At 44.6% G+C, this 19,894-nt stretch overlaps 1 protein-coding gene across 2 annotated transcripts in view; it reads right to left on the reverse strand.

Moving 5' to 3' along the window:
* Positions 1–440: 440 nt before the first annotated feature.
* The window catches only part of LOC120039151 (ADP-ribosylation factor GTPase-activating protein 2-like), a 32,194-nt gene continuing 12,740 nt past the window's right edge, over positions 441–19,894 (reverse strand). For both annotated transcript variants that reach the window (XM_038984677.1, XM_038984676.1), the window contains 5 exons: positions 18,677–18,805; positions 17,874–18,150; positions 5,174–5,264; positions 4,927–5,048; positions 441–3,385 (listed from right to left, as the gene is read on the reverse strand). In XM_038984677.1, the coding sequence (XP_038840605.1) occupies positions 3,365–3,385; positions 4,927–5,048; positions 5,174–5,264; positions 17,874–18,150; positions 18,677–18,805 (640 nt within the window). In that variant the 3' untranslated portion in view covers positions 441–3,364. The remainder of the gene's footprint in view (positions 3,386–4,926; positions 5,049–5,173; positions 5,265–17,873; positions 18,151–18,676; positions 18,806–19,894) is intronic.

Consider the following 19,894-nt stretch of genomic DNA (forward strand, 5'->3'; position numbering starts at 1 on the left):
TTGAGAATTAAGAATCGATTTTTGTAGTTTATCCAGACTACTTGAAGACAACCATCTGGAAATACATTGAAACCAGGTTGTTTTCCCTGTGTGATAAAAGTGTTGATGATTGGGGGAAGTGGAATGTTGTGGCTCTGAGTGCCTTTTCAAAAGTTGACTTACCAGAGGAAAAAGTTAATGAGGTCTAATGTACTTATTTGAAATTGTGTGAATGTTTTTTTTATTTATGAATCCTACAAATGTGTTCAATAAATCAACAATAATAATCTGGTACCACCCAGTCATTATTTATTTTAGGTAGATTTTCATAACTACGACTGCGTTTACACACAGTACAAATCAGATTTTTTTGGGGGACCAATGAGATCAGCATGTGTAAACACAGTCCTTGTCATGCAGACAACTAGGATTCAGTCCATGAACTTAACAGCGGGCAACCATAGTGATGGATTTCAATCTTTATTGACACAAATCTAACTCTTTGTAGCCTACAATAAATAACTGTTTTGTTTTCATGGGTCATTGGGATAGCCAATCATCAGGCTTTATTCATCACTAGTGGCACATCCAGGGGGACAGACCGGGCCGCATGGGTGAACACACTCAAACCCATGGTGACAGTCATGGGTGAACACACTCAAACCCATGGTGAAGGTCATGGGTGAACACACTCAAACCCATGGTGACAGTCATGGGTGGACACACTCAAAACCATACCCATGGTGACAGTCATGGGTGAACACACTCAAAACCATACCCATGGTGACAGTCATGCCTTAAAAATAATGAGAAAATGTCAACAGGTCAGTGGTGGTATAGTCCAGAGATTTCCCCCAAACTCAGTCCTGGGCTGCCCCGTGCACATTTTGGTTTTTGCCCTAACACTACACAGCTGATAAAATAAAACTTGTCAAGCTTTGAATATTTTACAATCAGCTGTGTAGTGTTAGGGCGAAAAACCAAAACGGGGCCCCAGGATCAAGTTTGGAGCTTACCGTAAAACACTGATCTCAACTAACACACGGCTGTTAGAGAAGCAGGAGGTGCCTTTTGAATGTCCTTCCCCCGTCAACAGACAACCATCTAACATGTCCATCAGTGGAGGCTGCTGAGGGGAGGACGGCTCATGAGGGGAGGACGGCTCATAATGGTCGGACTGAACGGAATGGCATCAAACACCTGGAAACCATGTGTTTGATACCATTCCACTGATTCTGCTCCAGCCATTACCACGAGCCCATCCGCCCCAATTAAGGTGCCACCAAAATCCTGTGGTGTATATCAAACTAAGGGGACTGTCGAGGAGGGTGTAACCTTCTCCAGTCCATTACTGCTGCCCCGATGCAGCCCGGGAATGAGAGCCTCAACTCTGTAATGATCATCTCAGCAAGCACCAATAAAATAGACAGAAACCATGAAATGGAAAGGGGACCTCCATACAAAACAGACAATGGCATTAAATGACTTTGAACCAAGTGCATATCTAGTGCTATGGAAGGTGCTAGATCAACCCCCGCTACTACTACCACCAATGGTGACATTCAAGGTCATCTTTTTCTGTAGTCGCAGAATATATATATATCAATCTTCTGAGATGCAAAACAGACATCCTGGAACACCAACCGTTGGTATAATGCAATTCCACCTTCCAGACTGTGATACCAGACACCCTGTCTGTTCATGATTAGAAATGTATTGTGTAGAACATACACTAGTCAGGAACAAGAGGTAATCACGTCACCTCTATGTGTATTATATAGCATTTCTACCTGTTACATCCATTCATATATTTTCTTTGCCAAATAAGACATTCGTGACTGGACCGTCTCAAATAGTACTGAGGTACCCCTGTTCTAGACGTTACACCTCACTGAATTTACCCCCCGGGTTCCATTTGACCAAGGGTGGTAGGCTCCTCTTACCCGTTCTCTCATTTTGATAGGCAGGTCACCAGAAATGAACATAAAACGACGAGGGACTGAGTGGCAGCCAGGCTCTGTCCAGTCACATGTTTTACAACAATCTGATGAGCATGCCTTCCATTAGTCATTGCTCCTGCCATTCAACAAGACGGTACAGAATGAGGATCAAACTCCCATTTAGAACCGAATGAGGGATCGAACTCCCATTTAGAACCGAATGAGGGATCGAACTCCCATTTAGAACCGAATGAGGGATCGAACTCCCATTTAGAACCGAATGAGGGATCGAACTCCCATTTAGAACAGAATGAGGGATCAAACTCCCATTTAGAACAGAAACTCAATAGAAAAGAGCATTATGCAGAAACACAGCTGAGTTGCGTTCCCCTACATGTCTAAGTAACTTATCTTAGGGTAGAAACAAAAGAACGTAGGTGTGAACTCAGATCCAGGTCTTCATGAATTCTATACAAGTGTGTTTCTCGACATCAGAGGTTAATTTGGCTTCCCAAAGTTTGTGTGGTGTGATTGTGTAAACCCAGTGACTGAACAAGCATAGACTGAAGGAGACCACCATCCACATTCTTACCAGCATCGCCATTCAGTCGAAGCACCCAATCATTCCTAACACACACTGAACTCTTTCTGTTGAAAAAGGCTGAAAGCCAACCTTTTCTTCTGACCCGACTAAAAACCTTTCAGACCCTGGTGAAGAACTCACATTGCACTGCAAGATGGGCTAGGTCATTACGCTTCTAAAATATACCCCCCCGGTCCATCTCCTGACCTTGGTAGATTGCATCACTCAGTCAGAGTGGAGGTGTTGCGTTTGATTCCTGCTGTGTGGAGTTCAGTTAAAACATTCTTACAATTTAACTTGGTGTGATTAACTCCATTCGACCAGAGAATGTCATCCATTGTCGTGGTAACTAAAATGGAAACGGATAAATCAACCGTACTGGACCACTGTTTCCCTTTGATGATGTTAATGCTGAATGGTTAAACGCCAACGTCTGTTCAAATAGTGAGACACGGTTGAAAACACACAGGAAAAACAATGTCAAAAAGCATAGTTCAACTGAGAGAGGATTGGTTATCATATCATTCTTAGAGAATACTTTATATCATTAATATTTGTTGAAATCAGAGACCAAAACAGTATAGAAAACAAGACTAGTTAGAACAGGAAAAAAAATACTTTACACCTTCCAGAGCTTTCTTCGCTGAAAATAAAACTTTGTCTCACTCTCTATAAAGTGGATGGACAGAAACGGGGTTGGGGGGGGGTGTAGGGTCCCCCTCCATTCATGCAATCTCTCTTCCCTTCTCTCACTAGATACCAGTCAGTAGTGATTTGCTCTGTCCCCCCCCTCCACTCTCTGTCAGTATGACGTCATGGCTCCCTCTCCCCCTGCAGCTGGGTGTTGGTCGTCCTGGTCTCTTCAGTAAGCGCCATAGCGATCCTAAAAACAAACACAAGAAGCTGGGTCAGCACATTAAGATCCATCTAGTGATGTTTTCCTACCAATACTAGAGAACAGAGTGGTATGTTTTCCTACCAATACTAGAGAACAGAGCGGTATGTTTTCCTACCAATACTAGAGAACAGAGCGGTATGTTTTCCTACCAATACTAGAGAACAGAGCGGTATGTTTTCCTACCAATACTAGAGAACAGAGCGGTATGTTTTCCTACCAATACTAGAGAACAGAGCGGTATGTTTTCCTACCAATACTAGAGAACAGAGCGGTATGTTTTCCTACCAATACTAGAGAACAGAGCGGTATGTTTTCCTACCAATACTAGAGAACAGAGCGGTATGTTTTCCTACCAATACTAGAGAACAGAGCGGTATGTTTTCCTACCAATACTAGAGAACAGAGCGGTATGTTTTCCTACCAATACTAGAGAACAGAGCGGTATGTTTTCCTACCAATACTAGAGAACAGAGCGGTATGTTTTCCTACCAATACTAGAGAACAGAGCGGTATGTTTTCCTACCAATACTAGAGAACAGAGCGGTATGTTTTCCTACCAATACTAGAGAACAGAGCAGTATGTTTTCCTACCAATACTAGAGAACAGAGCGGTATGTTTTCCTACCAATACTAGAGAACAGAGCGGTATGTTTTCCTACCAATACTAGAGAACAGAGCGGTATGTTTTCCTACCAATACTAGAGAACAGAGCGGTATGTTTTCCTACCAATACTAGAGAACAGAGTGGTATGTTTTCCTACCAATACTAGAGAACAGAGCGGTATGTTTTCCTACCAATACTAGAGAACAGAGCGGTATGTTTTCCTACCAATACTAGAGAACAGAGCGGTATGTTTTCCTACCAATACTAGAGAACAGAGCGGTATGTTTTCCTACCAATACTAGAGAACAGAGCGGTATGTTTTCCTACCAATACTAGAGAACAGAGCGGTATGTTTTCCTACCAATACTAGAGAACAGAGCGGTATGTTTTCCTACCAATACTAGAGAACAGAGCGGTGATCATTAGGAACCAAACTGAAGAAAACTGACAAACAGGGAGAGACCACCTGGACTCGTTCAAAACAAATGCTCAATTTATGTTTCAGTTGCAAAACCTTTTCCGTTGTATGTCCTACTAGACAGTAGACAGGACAATAGAGTTTCTCTGTATGTGTAATTGTATTGTGTTGAGGTGTCTCTGGTCCTGTAGAGTTTCTCTGTATGTGTAATTGTATTGTGTTGAGGTGTCTCTGGTCCTGTAGAGTTTCTCTGTATGTGTAATTGTATTGTGTTGAGGTGTCTCTGGTCCTGTAGAGTTTCTCTGTATGTGTAATTGTATTGTGTTGAGGCGTCTCTGGTCCTGTAGAGTTTCTCTGTATGTGTAATTGTATTGTGTTGAGGTGTCTCTGGTCCTGTAGAGTTTCTCTGTATGTGTAATTGTATTGTGTTGAGGTGTCTCTGGTCCTGTAGAGTTTCTCTGTATGTGGAATTGTATTTTGTTGAGGTGTCTCTGGTCCTGTCACCTGTATGGTGTTCATGACGCCGTTGGCCAGCACGGCCATCTTGCCCGCCACAGTCTTCACCCCCTGTTTGAACTGAGCAATGTCTGGCCCCGTCGGCAGCACACTCTCATAACCTGCTGCCCCTACAGAGACAGAGAGAGAGATCACAAACACACATTAACAAATACTCAAACACTCTCATAACCTGCTGCCCCTACAGAGACAGAGAGACAGACAGAGATCACAAACACACAACATTAACCCTTACCTGTGTCACGGTCACTCCCGTCCCCAAACAGGTCAGCAGAGCTGATGGACGTGTTGCCAGACAGGCCCTCCAGACGTGTCTTAGCCTCATACTGGGGAATGACAGAACAACATGTCATTAGACAACACCATCGCATTCGCTTGACTAGTCAACACCAACGACACCATCTCATTAGACTAGACAACACCATCGCATTCGCTTGACTAGTCAACACCAACAACACCATCGCATTAGACAACACCATCGCATTAGACTAGCCAACACCAACAACACCATCTCATTAGACTAGCCAACACCAACAACACCATCTCATTAGACTAGCCAACACCAACAACACCATCGCATTCGCTTGACTAGTCAACACCAACGACACCATCTCATTAGACTAGCCAACACCAACAACACCATCGCATTCGCTTGACTAGTCAACACCAACGACACCATCTCATTAGTTTAGGGTTGATCCCATTTAAACTGGTCGATTGTTTGGTCGATATGCTGTTGGTCGACCGATATATCTTTAGTTGAGCAGTCAGCCGCAATATTATAATTATTTTTTAATGGTGTACAAGACACCTGTCTGATTGGACTGATCCATTGTGGAGGCCGTGGGGATGGAACAGTCCATCACTAAGACATGTGCTACTGAAATTCTATATGGTTACATTACATAAGAACAATGGTGCAACACTAATAAAAATAGTATTTTATAACAAATGCGCTTGGATAGCGGTCGCTGTCCGCGGTTCTGAAACATCAGTGAGCTGTTGAATTGGCTCCTTTTCCTGGACCATGTTGCTATGTGGATAATAGCAGAGTTAACCAGCATATTGGTGTTGAGAACAATGTGGCGGAGACAGCAGTGGAGTGAGGAGACGAGGAAACAGCCCTGGCCTAAATTGTCTAATCACAAAATGTCGGATACAGCAATTTCACAAATTAGGCAATTTTTAAAAAAAACGAATCTTTGCTATGCTTAAAGGATGTAGAATTTGTTTCATGAGAAGAGCCTCTGGTATTACACTGGACAAAAAAAGAAAGGTCCCAGAAATGTTTCATACGCCACCTTACTTCTCAAATTTTGTGCACAAATTTGTAGACATCCCTGTTAGTGAGCATTTCTCATTCGCCAAGATAATCCATCCACCTGACAGGTGTGGCATATCAAGAAGCTGATTAAACAGCATGATCATTACACAGGTGCACCTTGTGCTAGGGACAATAAAAGGCCACTCAACACAATGCCACAGATGTCTCAAGTTGAGGGAGCGTGCAATTGGCATACTAGCTGCAGGAAAGTCCACCAGAGCTGTTGCCAGAGAATTGAATGTTCATTTCTCTACCATAAGCCGCCTCCAACATTGTTTTAGAGAATTTGGCAGTACGTCCATCCTGCCTCACAACCGCAGACCACGTGTGTGGCGTCTTGTGGGCGAGCAGTTTACTGATGTCAACATTGAGAACAGAGTGCCCCACACATGTAGTGGGGGGATGGTATGGGCAGGCATAGGCTACAGACAACAAACACAATTGCATTTTATCGATGGCAATTTGAATGCACAGAGACACCGTGACCAGACCCTGTGGCCCAATGTCGTGCCATTCATCCGCCGCCATCACCTCGGCCCCGTTTCGCAAGGATCTGTACACAATTCCTGGAAGCTGAAAATTGTTGCCCATTGAGCATGTTTGGGATGCTATGGATCGACGTGTACGACAGCGTGTTCCAGTTCCCGCCAATATCCAGCAACTTTGACAGCCATTGAAGAGAAGTGGGACAACATCCCACAGGCCACAATCAACAGCCTGATCAACTCTACGTGAAAGAGATGTGTCACACTATATGAGGCAAATGGTGGTCACACCAGATACTGACTGGTTTCCTGATCCACTCCCCTACATTTAAAAGAAATTTATATTTTGGTAGAAAGAACAGACGACTCTCGGTCAACCAATATTTGTATTTATTTTACGGTGACAGCCCTATATTAGCTAGACTAGACAACACCAACAACACCATCTCATTAGACTAGTCAACACCATCTCATTAGACTAGTCAACACCAACAACACCATCTCATTAGACTAGTCAACACCGTCTCATTAGACTAGTCAACACCAACAACACCATCTCATTAGACTAGTCAACACCGTCTCATTAGACTAGACAACACCGTCTCATTAGACTAGACAACACCGTCTCATTAGACTAGACAACACCGTCTCATTAGACTAGACAACACCGTCTCATTAGACTAGACAACACCGTCTCATTAGACTAGTCAACACCATCTCATTAGACTAGTCAACACCATCTCATTAGACTAGTCAACACCATCTCATTAGACTAGTCAACACCATCTCATTAGACTAGACAACACCATCTCATTAGACTAGACAACACCATCTCATTAGACTAGACAACACCATCTCATTAGACTAGTCAACACCATCTCATTAGACGAGACAACACCATCTCATTAGACTAGACAACACCAACAACACCATCTCATTAGACTAGTCAACACCATCTCATTAGTCAACACCATCTCATTAGACTAGACAACACCATCTCATTAGACGAGACAACACCATCTCATTAGACTAGTCAACACCATCTCATTAGACTAGACAACACCAACAACACCATCTCATTAGTCAACACCAACAACACCATCTCATTAGACTAGACAACACCAACAACACCATCTCATTAGTCAACACCATCTCATTAGACTAGTCAACACCAACAACACCATCTCATTAGTCAACACCATCTCATTAGACTAGACAACACCAACAACACCATCTCATTAGACAACACCATCTCATTAGACTAGACAACACCAACAACACCATCTCATTAGACAACACCATCGCATTCGCTTGACTAGTCAACACCAACAACATCATTAGACAACACCATCTCATTAGACAACACCATCTCATTAGACAACACCATCTCATTAGACAACACCATCTCATTAGACAACACCATCTCATTAGACAACACCATCTCATTAGATTAGTCAACACCAACAACACCATCTCATTAGACAACACCAACAACGCCAACTCATTAGACTAGACAACACCATCTCATTAGACAACACCATCTCATTAGACAACACCATCTCATTAGATTAGTCAACACCAACAACACCATCTCATTGGACTAGACAACACCATCTCATTAGACAACACCATCTCATTAGACAACACCATCTCATTAGATTAGTCAACAGCAACAACACCATCTCATTAGACTAGACAACACCATCTCATTAGACAACACCATCTCATTAGACTAGTCAACACCATCTCATTAGACTAGACAACACCATCTCATTAGACAACACCATCTCATTAGACTAGACAACATCATCTCATTAGACTAGTCAACACCATCTCATTAGACTAGTCAACACCATCTCATTAGACTAGACAACACCATCTCATTAGACTAGTCAACACCATCTCATTAGACTAGTCAACACCAACAACACCAACTCATTAGACTAGACAACACCATCTCATTAGACTAGACAACACCATCTCATTAGACTAGACAACACCATCTCATTAGACTAGACAACACCATCTCATTAGACACCATCTCATTAGACAACACCATCTCATTAGACTAGACAACACCATCTCATTAGACAACACCATCTCATTAGACAACACCATCTCATTAGACAACACCATCTCATTAGATTAGTCAACACCAACAACACCATCTCATTAGACAACACCATCTCATTAGACAACACCATCTCATTAGACTAGACAACACCATCTCATTAGACTAGACAACACCATCTCATTAGACTAGACAACACCATCTCATTAGACACCATCTCATTAGACACCATCTCATTAGACAACACCATCTCATTAGACTAGACAACACCATCTCATTAGACAACACCATCTCATTAGACAACACCATCTCATTAGACAACACCATCTCATTAGACAACACCATCTCATTAGATTAGTCAACACCAACAACACCATCTCATTAGACTAGACAACACCAACAACACCATCTCATTAGTTTAGGGTTGATCCCATTTAAACTGGTCGATTGTTTGGTCGATATGCTGTTGGTCGACCGATATATCTTTAGTTGAGCAGTCAGCCGCAATATTATAATTATTTTTTAATGGTGTACAAAACACCTGTCTGATTGGCACCTGTCTGATTGGACTGATCCATTGTGGAGGCCGTGGGGATGGAACAGTCCATCACTAAGACATGTGCTACTGAAATTCTATATGGTTACATTACATAAGAACAATGGTGCAACACTAATAAAAATAGTATTTTATAACAAATGCGCTTGGATAGCGGTCGCTGTCCGCGGTTCTGAAACATCAGTGAGCTGTTGAATTGGCTCCTTTTCCTAGACCATGTTGCTATGTGCATAATAGGAGAGTTAACCAGCATATTGGTGTTGAGAACAATGTGGCGGAGACAGCAGTGGAGTGAGGAGACGAGGAAACAGCCCTGGCCTAAATTGTCTAATCACAAAATGTTGGATACAGCAATTTCACAAATTAAGCACAAAAAAAACCTAATCTTTGCTATGCTTAAAGGATGTAGAATTTGTTTCATGAGAAGAGCCTCTGGTATTACACTGGACAAAAAAAGAAAGGTCCCAGAAATGTTTCATACGCCACCTTACTTCTCAAATTTTGTGCACAAATTTGTAGACATCCCTGTTAGTGAGCATTTCTCATTCGCCAAGATAATCCATCCACCTGACAGGTGTGGCATATCAAGAAGCGGATTAAACAACATGATCATTACACAGGTGAACCTTGTGCTAGGGACAATAAAAGGCCACTCAACACAATGCCACAGATGTCTCAAGTTGAGGGAGCGTGCAATTGGCATACTAGCTGCAGGAAAGTCCACCAGAGCTGTTGCCAGAGAATTGAATGTTAATTTCTCTACCATAAGCCGCCTCCAACATCGTTTTAGAGAATTTGGCAGTACGTCCATCCTGCCTCACAACCGCAGACCACGTGTGTGGCGTCTTGTGGGCGAGCGGTTTACTGATGTCAACATTGAGAACAGAGTGCCCCACACATGTAGTGGGGGGATGGTATGGGCAGGCATAGGCTACAGACAACAAACACAATTGCATTTTATCGATGGCAATTTGAATGCACAGAGACACCGTGACTAGACCCTATGTCGTGCCATTCATCCGCCGCCATCACCTCGGCCCCGTTTCGCAAGGATCTGTACACAATTCCTGGAAGCTGAAAATTGTTGCCCATTGAGCATGTTTGGGATGCTATGGATCGACGTGTACGACAGCGTGTTCCAGTTCCCGCCAATATCCAGCAACTTTGACAGCCATTGAAGAGAAGTGGGACAACATCCCACAGGCCACAATCAACAGCCTGATCAACTCTACGTGAAGGAGATGTGTCACACTATATGAGGCAAATGGTGGTCACACCAGATAGTGACTGGTTTCCTGATCCACACCCCTACATTTAAAAAAAAAAAGTATATTTTGGTAGAAAGAACAGACGACTCTCGGTCGACCAATATTTGTATTTATTTTACGGGGACAGCCCTATATTAGCTAGACTAGTCAACACCAACAACACCATCTCATTAGACTAGTCAACACCAACAACACCATCTCATTAACTTTTGCGCCTCGATTTCATAGCAGCAGCAGCTGAAAAGATGAGCTCCTACAAATATTGAAATTTAAATGTTTTTTTTAGAGTAAAGTACATCGAAAAAAATCAAAAGAAAACTGCAAACTGAATAGGAGACCAAACAAGCAGCTAACAAAGAAGAAAGGCTTTTGAAAAAGTAACAATTTTTCATAAAATTATACCGTTTTCTTAGCTAGCTAAGTTGTTTACCTGTTGCTAGGCAGTTGCTAGGGACATTCCTGGAAGAAGCTAGCTAGCTAACAAGGAGTGTCTAGTTGGCAGAAGAGAAGAAGGGACAAAGAAGGGACAAAATAAGGACAGAAGAAAAGGGAAAGGGGACATTAAGGTGAAGCAGTCCTCTAAAGACACAAAAGACAATAATACAAGAAACAACACTTCTATTGCCTCTCCCTCTATGATACGCACTTCCGGGTTGGAGCGAGTAGTTGCATTCCGCTTCGCTCCACAGGTAGTATTACATTTCATTTCATTACAGTACAACAGTTTGATTTGTTTGATCTTAGCTGGCTACATAGCCGTCTTTGTATCCAAGATAATTGTGTAGTCTAGAGTAATTGTCGAGGTTACCTAGCCAGCTACACTTTCAAACAAAGTCAACAACGCAGCCACTGCTAGCTAGCCTATTTCACCAGCCAGCAGTACTATATCATTTTAGTCAATAAGATTTTTTGCAACGTAAGCTTAAACTTTCTGAACATTCGAGACGTGTAGTCCACTTGTCATTCCAATCTCCTTTGCATTAGCGTAGCCTCTTCTGTAGCCTGTCAACTATGTGTCTGTCTATCCCTGTTCTCTCCTCTCTGCATAGACCATACAAACGCTTCACACCGCGTGGCCGCTGCTACTCTAACCTGGTGGTACCAGCGCGCACGACCCACGTGGAGTTCCAGGTCTCAGGCAGCCTCTGGAACTGCCGATCTGCGGCCAACAAGGCAGAGTTCATCTCAGCCTATGCTTCCCTCCAGTCCCTCGACTTCTTGGCACTGACGGAAACATGGATTACCAATGATAACACTGCTACTCCTACTGCTCTCTCCTCGTCTGCCCACGTGTTCTCGCACACCCCGAGAGCTTCTGGTCAGCGGGGTGGTGGCACTGGGATCCTCATCTCTCCCAAGTGGACATTTTCTCTTTCTCCCCTGACCCATCTGTCTATCGCCTCCTTTGAATTCCATGCTGTCACAGTTACCAGCCCTTTCAAGCTTAACATCCTTATCATTTATCGCCCTCCAGGTTCCCTTGGAGAGTTCATCAATGAGCTTGACGCCCTGATAAGTTCCTTTCCTGAGGATGGCTCACCTCTCACAGTTCTGGGTGACTTTAATCTCCCCACGTCTACCTTTGACTCATTCCTCTCTGCCTCCTTCTTTCCACTCCTCTCCTCTTTTGACCTCACCCTCTCACCTTCCCCCCCTACTCACAAGGCAGGCAATACGCTTGACCTCATCTTTACTAGATGCTGTTCTTCCACTAATCTCATTGCAACTCCCCTCCAAGTCTCCGACCACTACCTTGTATCCTTTTCCCTCTCGCTCTCATCCAACACTTCCCACACTGCCCCTACTCGGATGGTATCGCGCCGTCCCAACCTTCGCTCTCTCTCCCCCGCTACTCTCTCCTCTTCCATCCTATCATCTCTTCCCTCTGCTCAAACCTTCTCCAACCTATCTCCTGATTCTGCCTCCTCAACCCTCCTCTCCTCCCTTTCTGCATCCTTTGACTCTCTATGTCCCCTATCCTCCAGGCCGGCTCGGTCCTCCCCTCCTGCTCCGTGGCTCGACGACTCATTGCGAGCTCACAGAACAGGGCTCCGGGCAGCCGAGCGGAAATGGAGGAAAACTCGCCTCCCTGCGGACCTGGCATCCTTTCACTCCCTCCTCTCTACATTCTCCTCTTCTGTCTCTGCTGCTAAAGCCAATTTCTACCACTCTAAATTCCAAGCATCTGCCTCTAACCCTAGGAAGCTCTTTGCCACCTTCTCCTCCCTCCTGAATCCTCCTCCCCCTCCTCCCCCCTCCTCCCTCTCTGCGGATGACTTCGTCAACCATTTTGAAAAGAAGGTCGACGACATCCGATCCTCGTTTGCTAAGTCAAACGACACCGCTGGTTCTGCTCACACTGCCCTACCCTGTGCTTTGATCTCTTTCTCCCCTCTCTCTCCAGATGAAATCTCGCGTCTTGTGACGGCCGGCCGCCCAACAACCTGCCCGCTTGACCCTATCCCCTCCTCTCTTCTCCAGACCATTTCCGGAGACCTTCTCCCTTACCTCACCTCGCTCATCAACTCATCCTTGACCGCTGGCTACGTCCCTTCCGTCTTCAAGAGAGCGAGAGTTGCACCCCTTCTGAAAAAACCTACACTCGATCCCTCTGATGTCAATAACTACAGACCAGTATCCCTTCTTTCTTTTCTCTCCAAAACTCTTGAACGTGCCGTCCTTGGCCAGCTCTCCTGCTATCTCTCTCAGAATGACCTTCTTGATCCAAATCAGTCAGGTTTCAAGACTAGTCATTCAACTGAGACTGCTCTTCTCTGTGTCACGGAGGCGCTCCGCACTGCTAAAGCTAACTCTCTCTCCTCTGCTCTCATCCTTCTAGACCTATCGGCTGCCTTTGATACTGTGAACCATCAGATCCTCCTCTCCACCCTCTCCGAGCTGGGCATCTCCGGCAAGGTCCACGCTTGGATTGCGTCCTACCTGACAGGTCGCTCCTACCAGGTGGCGTGGCGAGAATCTGTCTCCGCACCACGTGCTCTCACCACTGGTGTCCCCCAGGGCTCTGTTCTAGGCCCTCTCCTATTCTCGCTATACACCAAGTCACTTGGCTCTGTCATATCCTCACATGGTCTCTCCTATCATTGCTATGCAGACGACACACAATTAATCTTCTCCTTTCCCCCCTCTGATAACCAGGTGGTGAATCGCATCTCTGCATGTCTGGCAGACATATCAGTGTGGATGACGGATCACCACCTCAAGCTGAACCTCGGCAAGACGGAGCTGCTCTTCCTCCCGGGGAAGGACTGCCCGTTCCATGATCTCGCCATCACGGTTGACAACTCCATTGTGTCCTCCTCCCAGAGTGCTAAGAACCTTGGCGTGATCCTGGACAACACCCTGTCGTTCTCAACTAACATCAAGGCGGTGACCCGTTCCTGTAGGTTCATGCTCTACAACATTCGCAGAGTACGACCCTGCCTCACGCAGGAAGCGGCGCAGGTCCTAATCCAGGCACTTGTCATCTCCCGTCTGGATTACTGCAACTCGCTGTTGGCTGGGCTCCCTGCCTGTGCCATTAAACCCCTACAACTCATCCAGAACGCCGCAGCCCGTCTGGTGTTCAACTTTCCCAAGTTCTCTCACGTCACCCCGCTCCTCCGCTCTCTCCACTGGCTTCCAGTTGAAGCTCGCATCCGCTACAAGACCATGGTGCTTGCCTACGGAGCTGTGAGGGGAACGGCACCTCCGTACCTTCAGGCTCTGATCAGGCCCTACACCCAAACAAGGGCACTGCGTTCATCCACCTCTGGCCTGCTCGCCTCCCTACCTCTGAGGAAGTACAGTTCCCGCTCAGCCCAGTCAAAACTGTTCGCTGCTCTGGCACCCCAATGGTGGAACAAACTCCCTCACGACGCCAGGTCAGCGGAGTCAATCACCACCTTCCGGAGACACCTGAAACCCCACCTCTTTAAGGAATACCTAGGATAGGATAAAGTAATCCTTCTAACCCCCCCCCCCCCCCCTTAAAAGAGTTAGATGCACTATTGTAAAGTGGTTGTTCCACTGGATATCATAAGGTGAATGCACCAATTTGTAAGTCGCTCTGGATAAGAGCGTCTGCTAAATGACTTAAATGTAAATGTAATTAGACTAGACAACACCATCTCATTAGACTAGACAACACCATCTCATTAGACTAGACAACACCATCTCATTAGACTAGACAACACCATCTCATTAGACTAGACAACACCATCTCATTAGACTAGACAACACCATCTCATTAGACTAGACAACACCATCTCATTAGACTAGACAACACCATCTCATTAGACTAGACAACACCAACAACACCATCTCATTAGTCAACACCATCTCATTAGACTAGACAACACCATCTCATTAGACTAGACAACACCATCTCATTAGACTAGACAACACCATCTCATTAGACTAGACAACACCATCTCATTAGACTAGACAACACCATCTCATTAGACTAGACAACACCAACAACACCATCTCATTAGACTAGACACCACCATCTCATTAGACAACACCAACAACACCATCTCATTAGACTAGTCAACACCAACAACACCATCTCATTAGACTAGACAACACCATCTCATTAGACTAGACACCACCAACAACACCATCTCATTAGACTAGACAACACCAACAACACCATCTCATTAGACTAGTCAACACCAACAACACCATCTCATTAGACTAGACACCACCATCTCATTAGACTAGTCAACACCAACAACACCATCTCATTAGACTAGTCAACACCATCTCATTAGACTAGACAACACCAACAACACCATCTCATTAGACTAGACAACACCATCTCATTAGACTAGACAACACCATCTCATTAGACTAGACAACACCATCTCATTAGACTAGACAACACCATCTCATTAGACTAGTCAACACCATCTCATTAGACTAGTCAACACCATCTCATTAGACTAGACAACACCATCTCATTAGACTAGACAACACCATCTCATTAGACTAGACACCACCATCTCATTAGACTAGTCAACACCATCTCATTAGACTAGTCAACACCATCTCATCTTCAAGTAGAAATAGAATGAAACAGGCATTAAATTGTTGCTCTATTATAGTGGCCACTATAGTAGACATCGATCAAGTGCACAAGGCTACATGTGTGCAAAAATAACATTCACTGAGTAAAAAATATAATATATATTCACACACAAGTGTTACTGTCAAGTTCAACACAACTAAGCAATATCTGTGGGCTACACATTATTGTATTGTACACTATCTGCCTATGGACATCTGTTCTACAATGTTCCAGCAGAGCATGATACCCTTTGTTGGCATAATTGATCTCTTTCAGGCAGAGACCTGGCCTACCCCTTTTTATCAACAGTATTGAAAAAGAGGGAAAGTGTGTAGTGTTTGTCGTGGCAATTTCCTTTATTACCAAATGATAAGAGAGCAAACCACACACCAGCCAGAGTTATACTTAAACTTCACCTTTAATAATAATTAAGCTTTTGCAATAGCATTTAACTTTCAACATTTCAGTATCTCTAATGAAAAGTTGAGAGTGGCCAACATAATGGCAACTGAGATCTTTTATAGCAAAGATCCACCCCCTAGTCGACATGACAAACCACAGATAATAGGAACTGCTTCACAAAGAAAGACTTTTACTTGAGAGAGTATCCCATAGCTAGACAGCATTCGCTATAAATTATCGTTCAGTTTGGTCTCCTAAATAAGGTTCTAATCTCATTCTTGGTACTTCACAGAGTACCAAAACATTACCTCATCCAATGGCATATATCAATTCTGGATACTCCCATCTCAAATACACCCAAACCTGGACAAACTCACTGAAGACAGTGAGCCTCTTAGGTCATATACTAGGTCAAGATAAGGGCAACCTCAGAGGGGACATACAATGGTTCCAGACACTGCCATACTCCTTCCCCCAATGAGAAAAGGAGGGAGTGACTGGCGTACAGACATTGTATGAGATAACTAACTGGTTCCCCATTAATAACGCCATCCCTTCACATGGTTTAGGAATAGTTAGACACATTCCCATAAGAAAACAATGTTCCATTCTGTCCTCCTCCCCTTCTGATATTCTACATAGCACCACATGGTTTAACAGATACATTGACATATGAAGACAAGCCTGACCTCTCCCCTCTCTGGGCCCCAAGTGACTAAGCCCTAGCTGAGAAGTGATAACTGCAACTGCCAACCCTATAGTCCAAAGGGAACCATTCTAATGACAAGTATCTCACAAGCATATGATGAAAATATCATCTTATCTATGTTACCCATCTAATTCTGATTCATCCCCAACATGTTCCTTTCACCTCTATAGTGGCATCCAGCTTAAGCCAGACCCAAGTCCAGCTACACTTGATCCCTGAATCCACTTGTTTAACAAGCAACGCCTCATTTTCACCAAATTCTCTCATTCTGAAAATGAATACTATAGCGAATTGGTTAGGTTACTAATGTTAGCTCATCTGATGTTGTAACGTCAGCTAGCTAATGTTAGCTGTCTGACTTTAATAGCCAGCTAATTTTCATAAACTCAATTATTTGATCAGTTAAGTTGGCTAATGTTGCTCAACATTTCTCTGGCTGGCTAGCTAACGGAGAATTCAATCAAGCTAGCAAGATAACGTTACTTAGCAATGCTAACAATACTTGTTCCACCACATTTTCTCCCTCACCTCAAACTATCCAAATGCCAGTTGTTTTTCAGTTACAGCTCATGAGGCGCTGATGATGTAACCAGCAAATTGGTTGTCTCTTGTCTCTTCAGTCGCGTGCTGCATTCTGTTGTTATGTGAACGATTGGCTGAGTCTTGGATACAGCCAGTATTGCTCCAAACGCGCATCACTCGTTCGCTTACAGCCAGTAGTGTGATCCAAAGCCAAGGCACCCCCAAACTTTTCTCATCGGATCTACACGAATCACGTAGGTCACCTATTTCTGATTCAAAACGGAGAATTTTGCCGAAAGGTGACTAGTTTGCATGCCTGCATACTAGTCAACATCATACTAGACTAGTCAACATCATACTAGTCAACATCATACTAGTCAACATCATACTAGAAAACACAATATTAGACAACACCATACTAGACCAGAGCAGCGGTTGTCTTACTAAATGCGGCCTGCCTTGCTCTAGAGGTTTCCGTTCAGTTGACAGGTGGCTTGGTATTTGTTGGTAATACAGCGGTGTAACTTTACCTCGCCGTAGTTCTCACGGCCGAAGAACATGTCGGAAGAGATGGCCTTGGCGTTGGAAAACTTCTGCCGGGCCTCGCTCGACTCGGACACGGGCGCCGCCACCTCCGCCTTCCGCCGACTGGGCCGTTCTCCGATAGGCTGGATGCTGGATATGGTCACCTCCTCTTTAGGCTCCTCCTTCTCCAGGGCCCAGGAGGAGGTGAAAGAGGCCACGCCCCCATCAGAGTCCCACCGCGAGCCGAAGCCGTCGCCCGCCGTGAACGGGTTGTCCTTGTACCTGTCCCGACAAAACACACACACAGAGGCAGGGACAATGGTGGTCAGGTAGGGATACACAAGGATACATTCATAATGGATTAGATCTGAGGAAACAGAGGTAGATGAAGGGATATATTACCCATAGACCCAAGGCTCTACCCCTAACCCATAGACCCAAGGCTCTACCCCTAACCCATAGACCCAAGGCTCTACCCCTAACCCATAGACCCAAGGCTCTACCCCTAACCCATAGACCCAAGGCTCTACCGCTAACCCATAGACCCAAGGCTCTACCCCTAACCCATAGACCCAAGGCTCTACCGCTAACCCATAGACCCAAGGCTCTACCCCTAACCCATAGACCCAAGGCTCTACCGCTAACCCATAGACCCAAGGCTCTACCCCTAATCCAATCCTTTCAGCTGTATACAACAACCCCAGTGCCTGGGAGGTAGCTAGCTTGGGGTTGGAAGTCCATTTGGAATTGGACAGAAACCCGTTTTTCCACGACTACTCCATTCTGATCTGTTTGGGGTGTGACGTACTTAGGGGGTCCGGAGGAGAAGCCCGGCTCATCCAACATGTCCAGTTTGGAGCGAGGCGAGGACTTGGCCCCCAAGGGCGTCTCCTGCTCAATCACCTGCATCTCTGACATCACTGAGTGAGATATGGTGCTGGAATACACAGAATACACACACTTAAGTCATGTCCACACACAATAATGTACTGCAACACAATCTACACACACACACCGTAAACACACAAACACCACTGAAGTTAAAACCACACGCTGTAACATGGCATCCCATCAAAGAGTGGGACACCAACCAAAAGCATAAATAATTAAAGGGATACTTCGGGATTTTGGCAATTAGGACCTTTATCTACTTCCCCAGAGTCAGATCAACTCCTTTATCTACTTCCCCAGGGTCAGATCAACTCCTTTATCTACTTCCCCAGAGTCAGATCAACTCCTTTATCTACTTCCCCAGAGTCATATCAACTCCTTTATCTACTTCCCCAGAGTCATATCAACTCCTTTATCTACTTCCCCAGAGTCATATCAACTCCTTTATCTACTTCCCCAGAGTCATATCAACTCCTTTATCTACTTCCCCAGAGTCATATCAACTCCTTCATCTACTTCCCCAGAGTCATATCAACTCCTTCATCTACTTCCCCAGAGTCATATCAACTCCTTTATCTACTTCCCCAGAGTCATATCAACTCCTTTATCTACTTCCCCAGGGTCATATCAACTCCTTTATCTACTTCCCCAGGGTCATATCAACTCCTTTATCTACTTCCCCAGAGTCATATCAACTCCTTTATCTACTTCCCCAGTCAGATCAACTCCTTTATCTACTTCCCCAGAGTCAGATCAACTCCTTTATCTACTTCCCCAGAGTCAGATCAACTCCTTTATCTACTTCTCCAGAGTCATATCAACTCCTTGATACCATTTTTATGTCTCTGCATGCAGTTTGAAGGAAGTTGCTAACTAGCCCTGCTAGCAGATACCCATAAACTTCCAGTCATTGCGCTAACGCTAGTTAGCATTGACTCACAAAACTCTCTAACTTCCTTCAAACTTGACACGGACTATAAATATGGTATCCACGAGTCCATCTGACTCTGGGGAAGTAGATAAAGGGCCTGATTGCCAAAATCCCAAAGTATCGTTTAAGCAGGAATACTATAGCCTACATTAGCACATGCAAACAGGCAGCACTCATGTGCTATTTGTAGTGCTCAAGGAACGC

This window comes from Salvelinus namaycush, unplaced genomic scaffold (genome assembly GCF_016432855.1).
Source record: "Salvelinus namaycush isolate Seneca unplaced genomic scaffold, SaNama_1.0 Scaffold257, whole genome shotgun sequence".
Classification (NCBI taxonomy): Eukaryota; Metazoa; Chordata; class Actinopteri; order Salmoniformes; family Salmonidae; genus Salvelinus; species Salvelinus namaycush.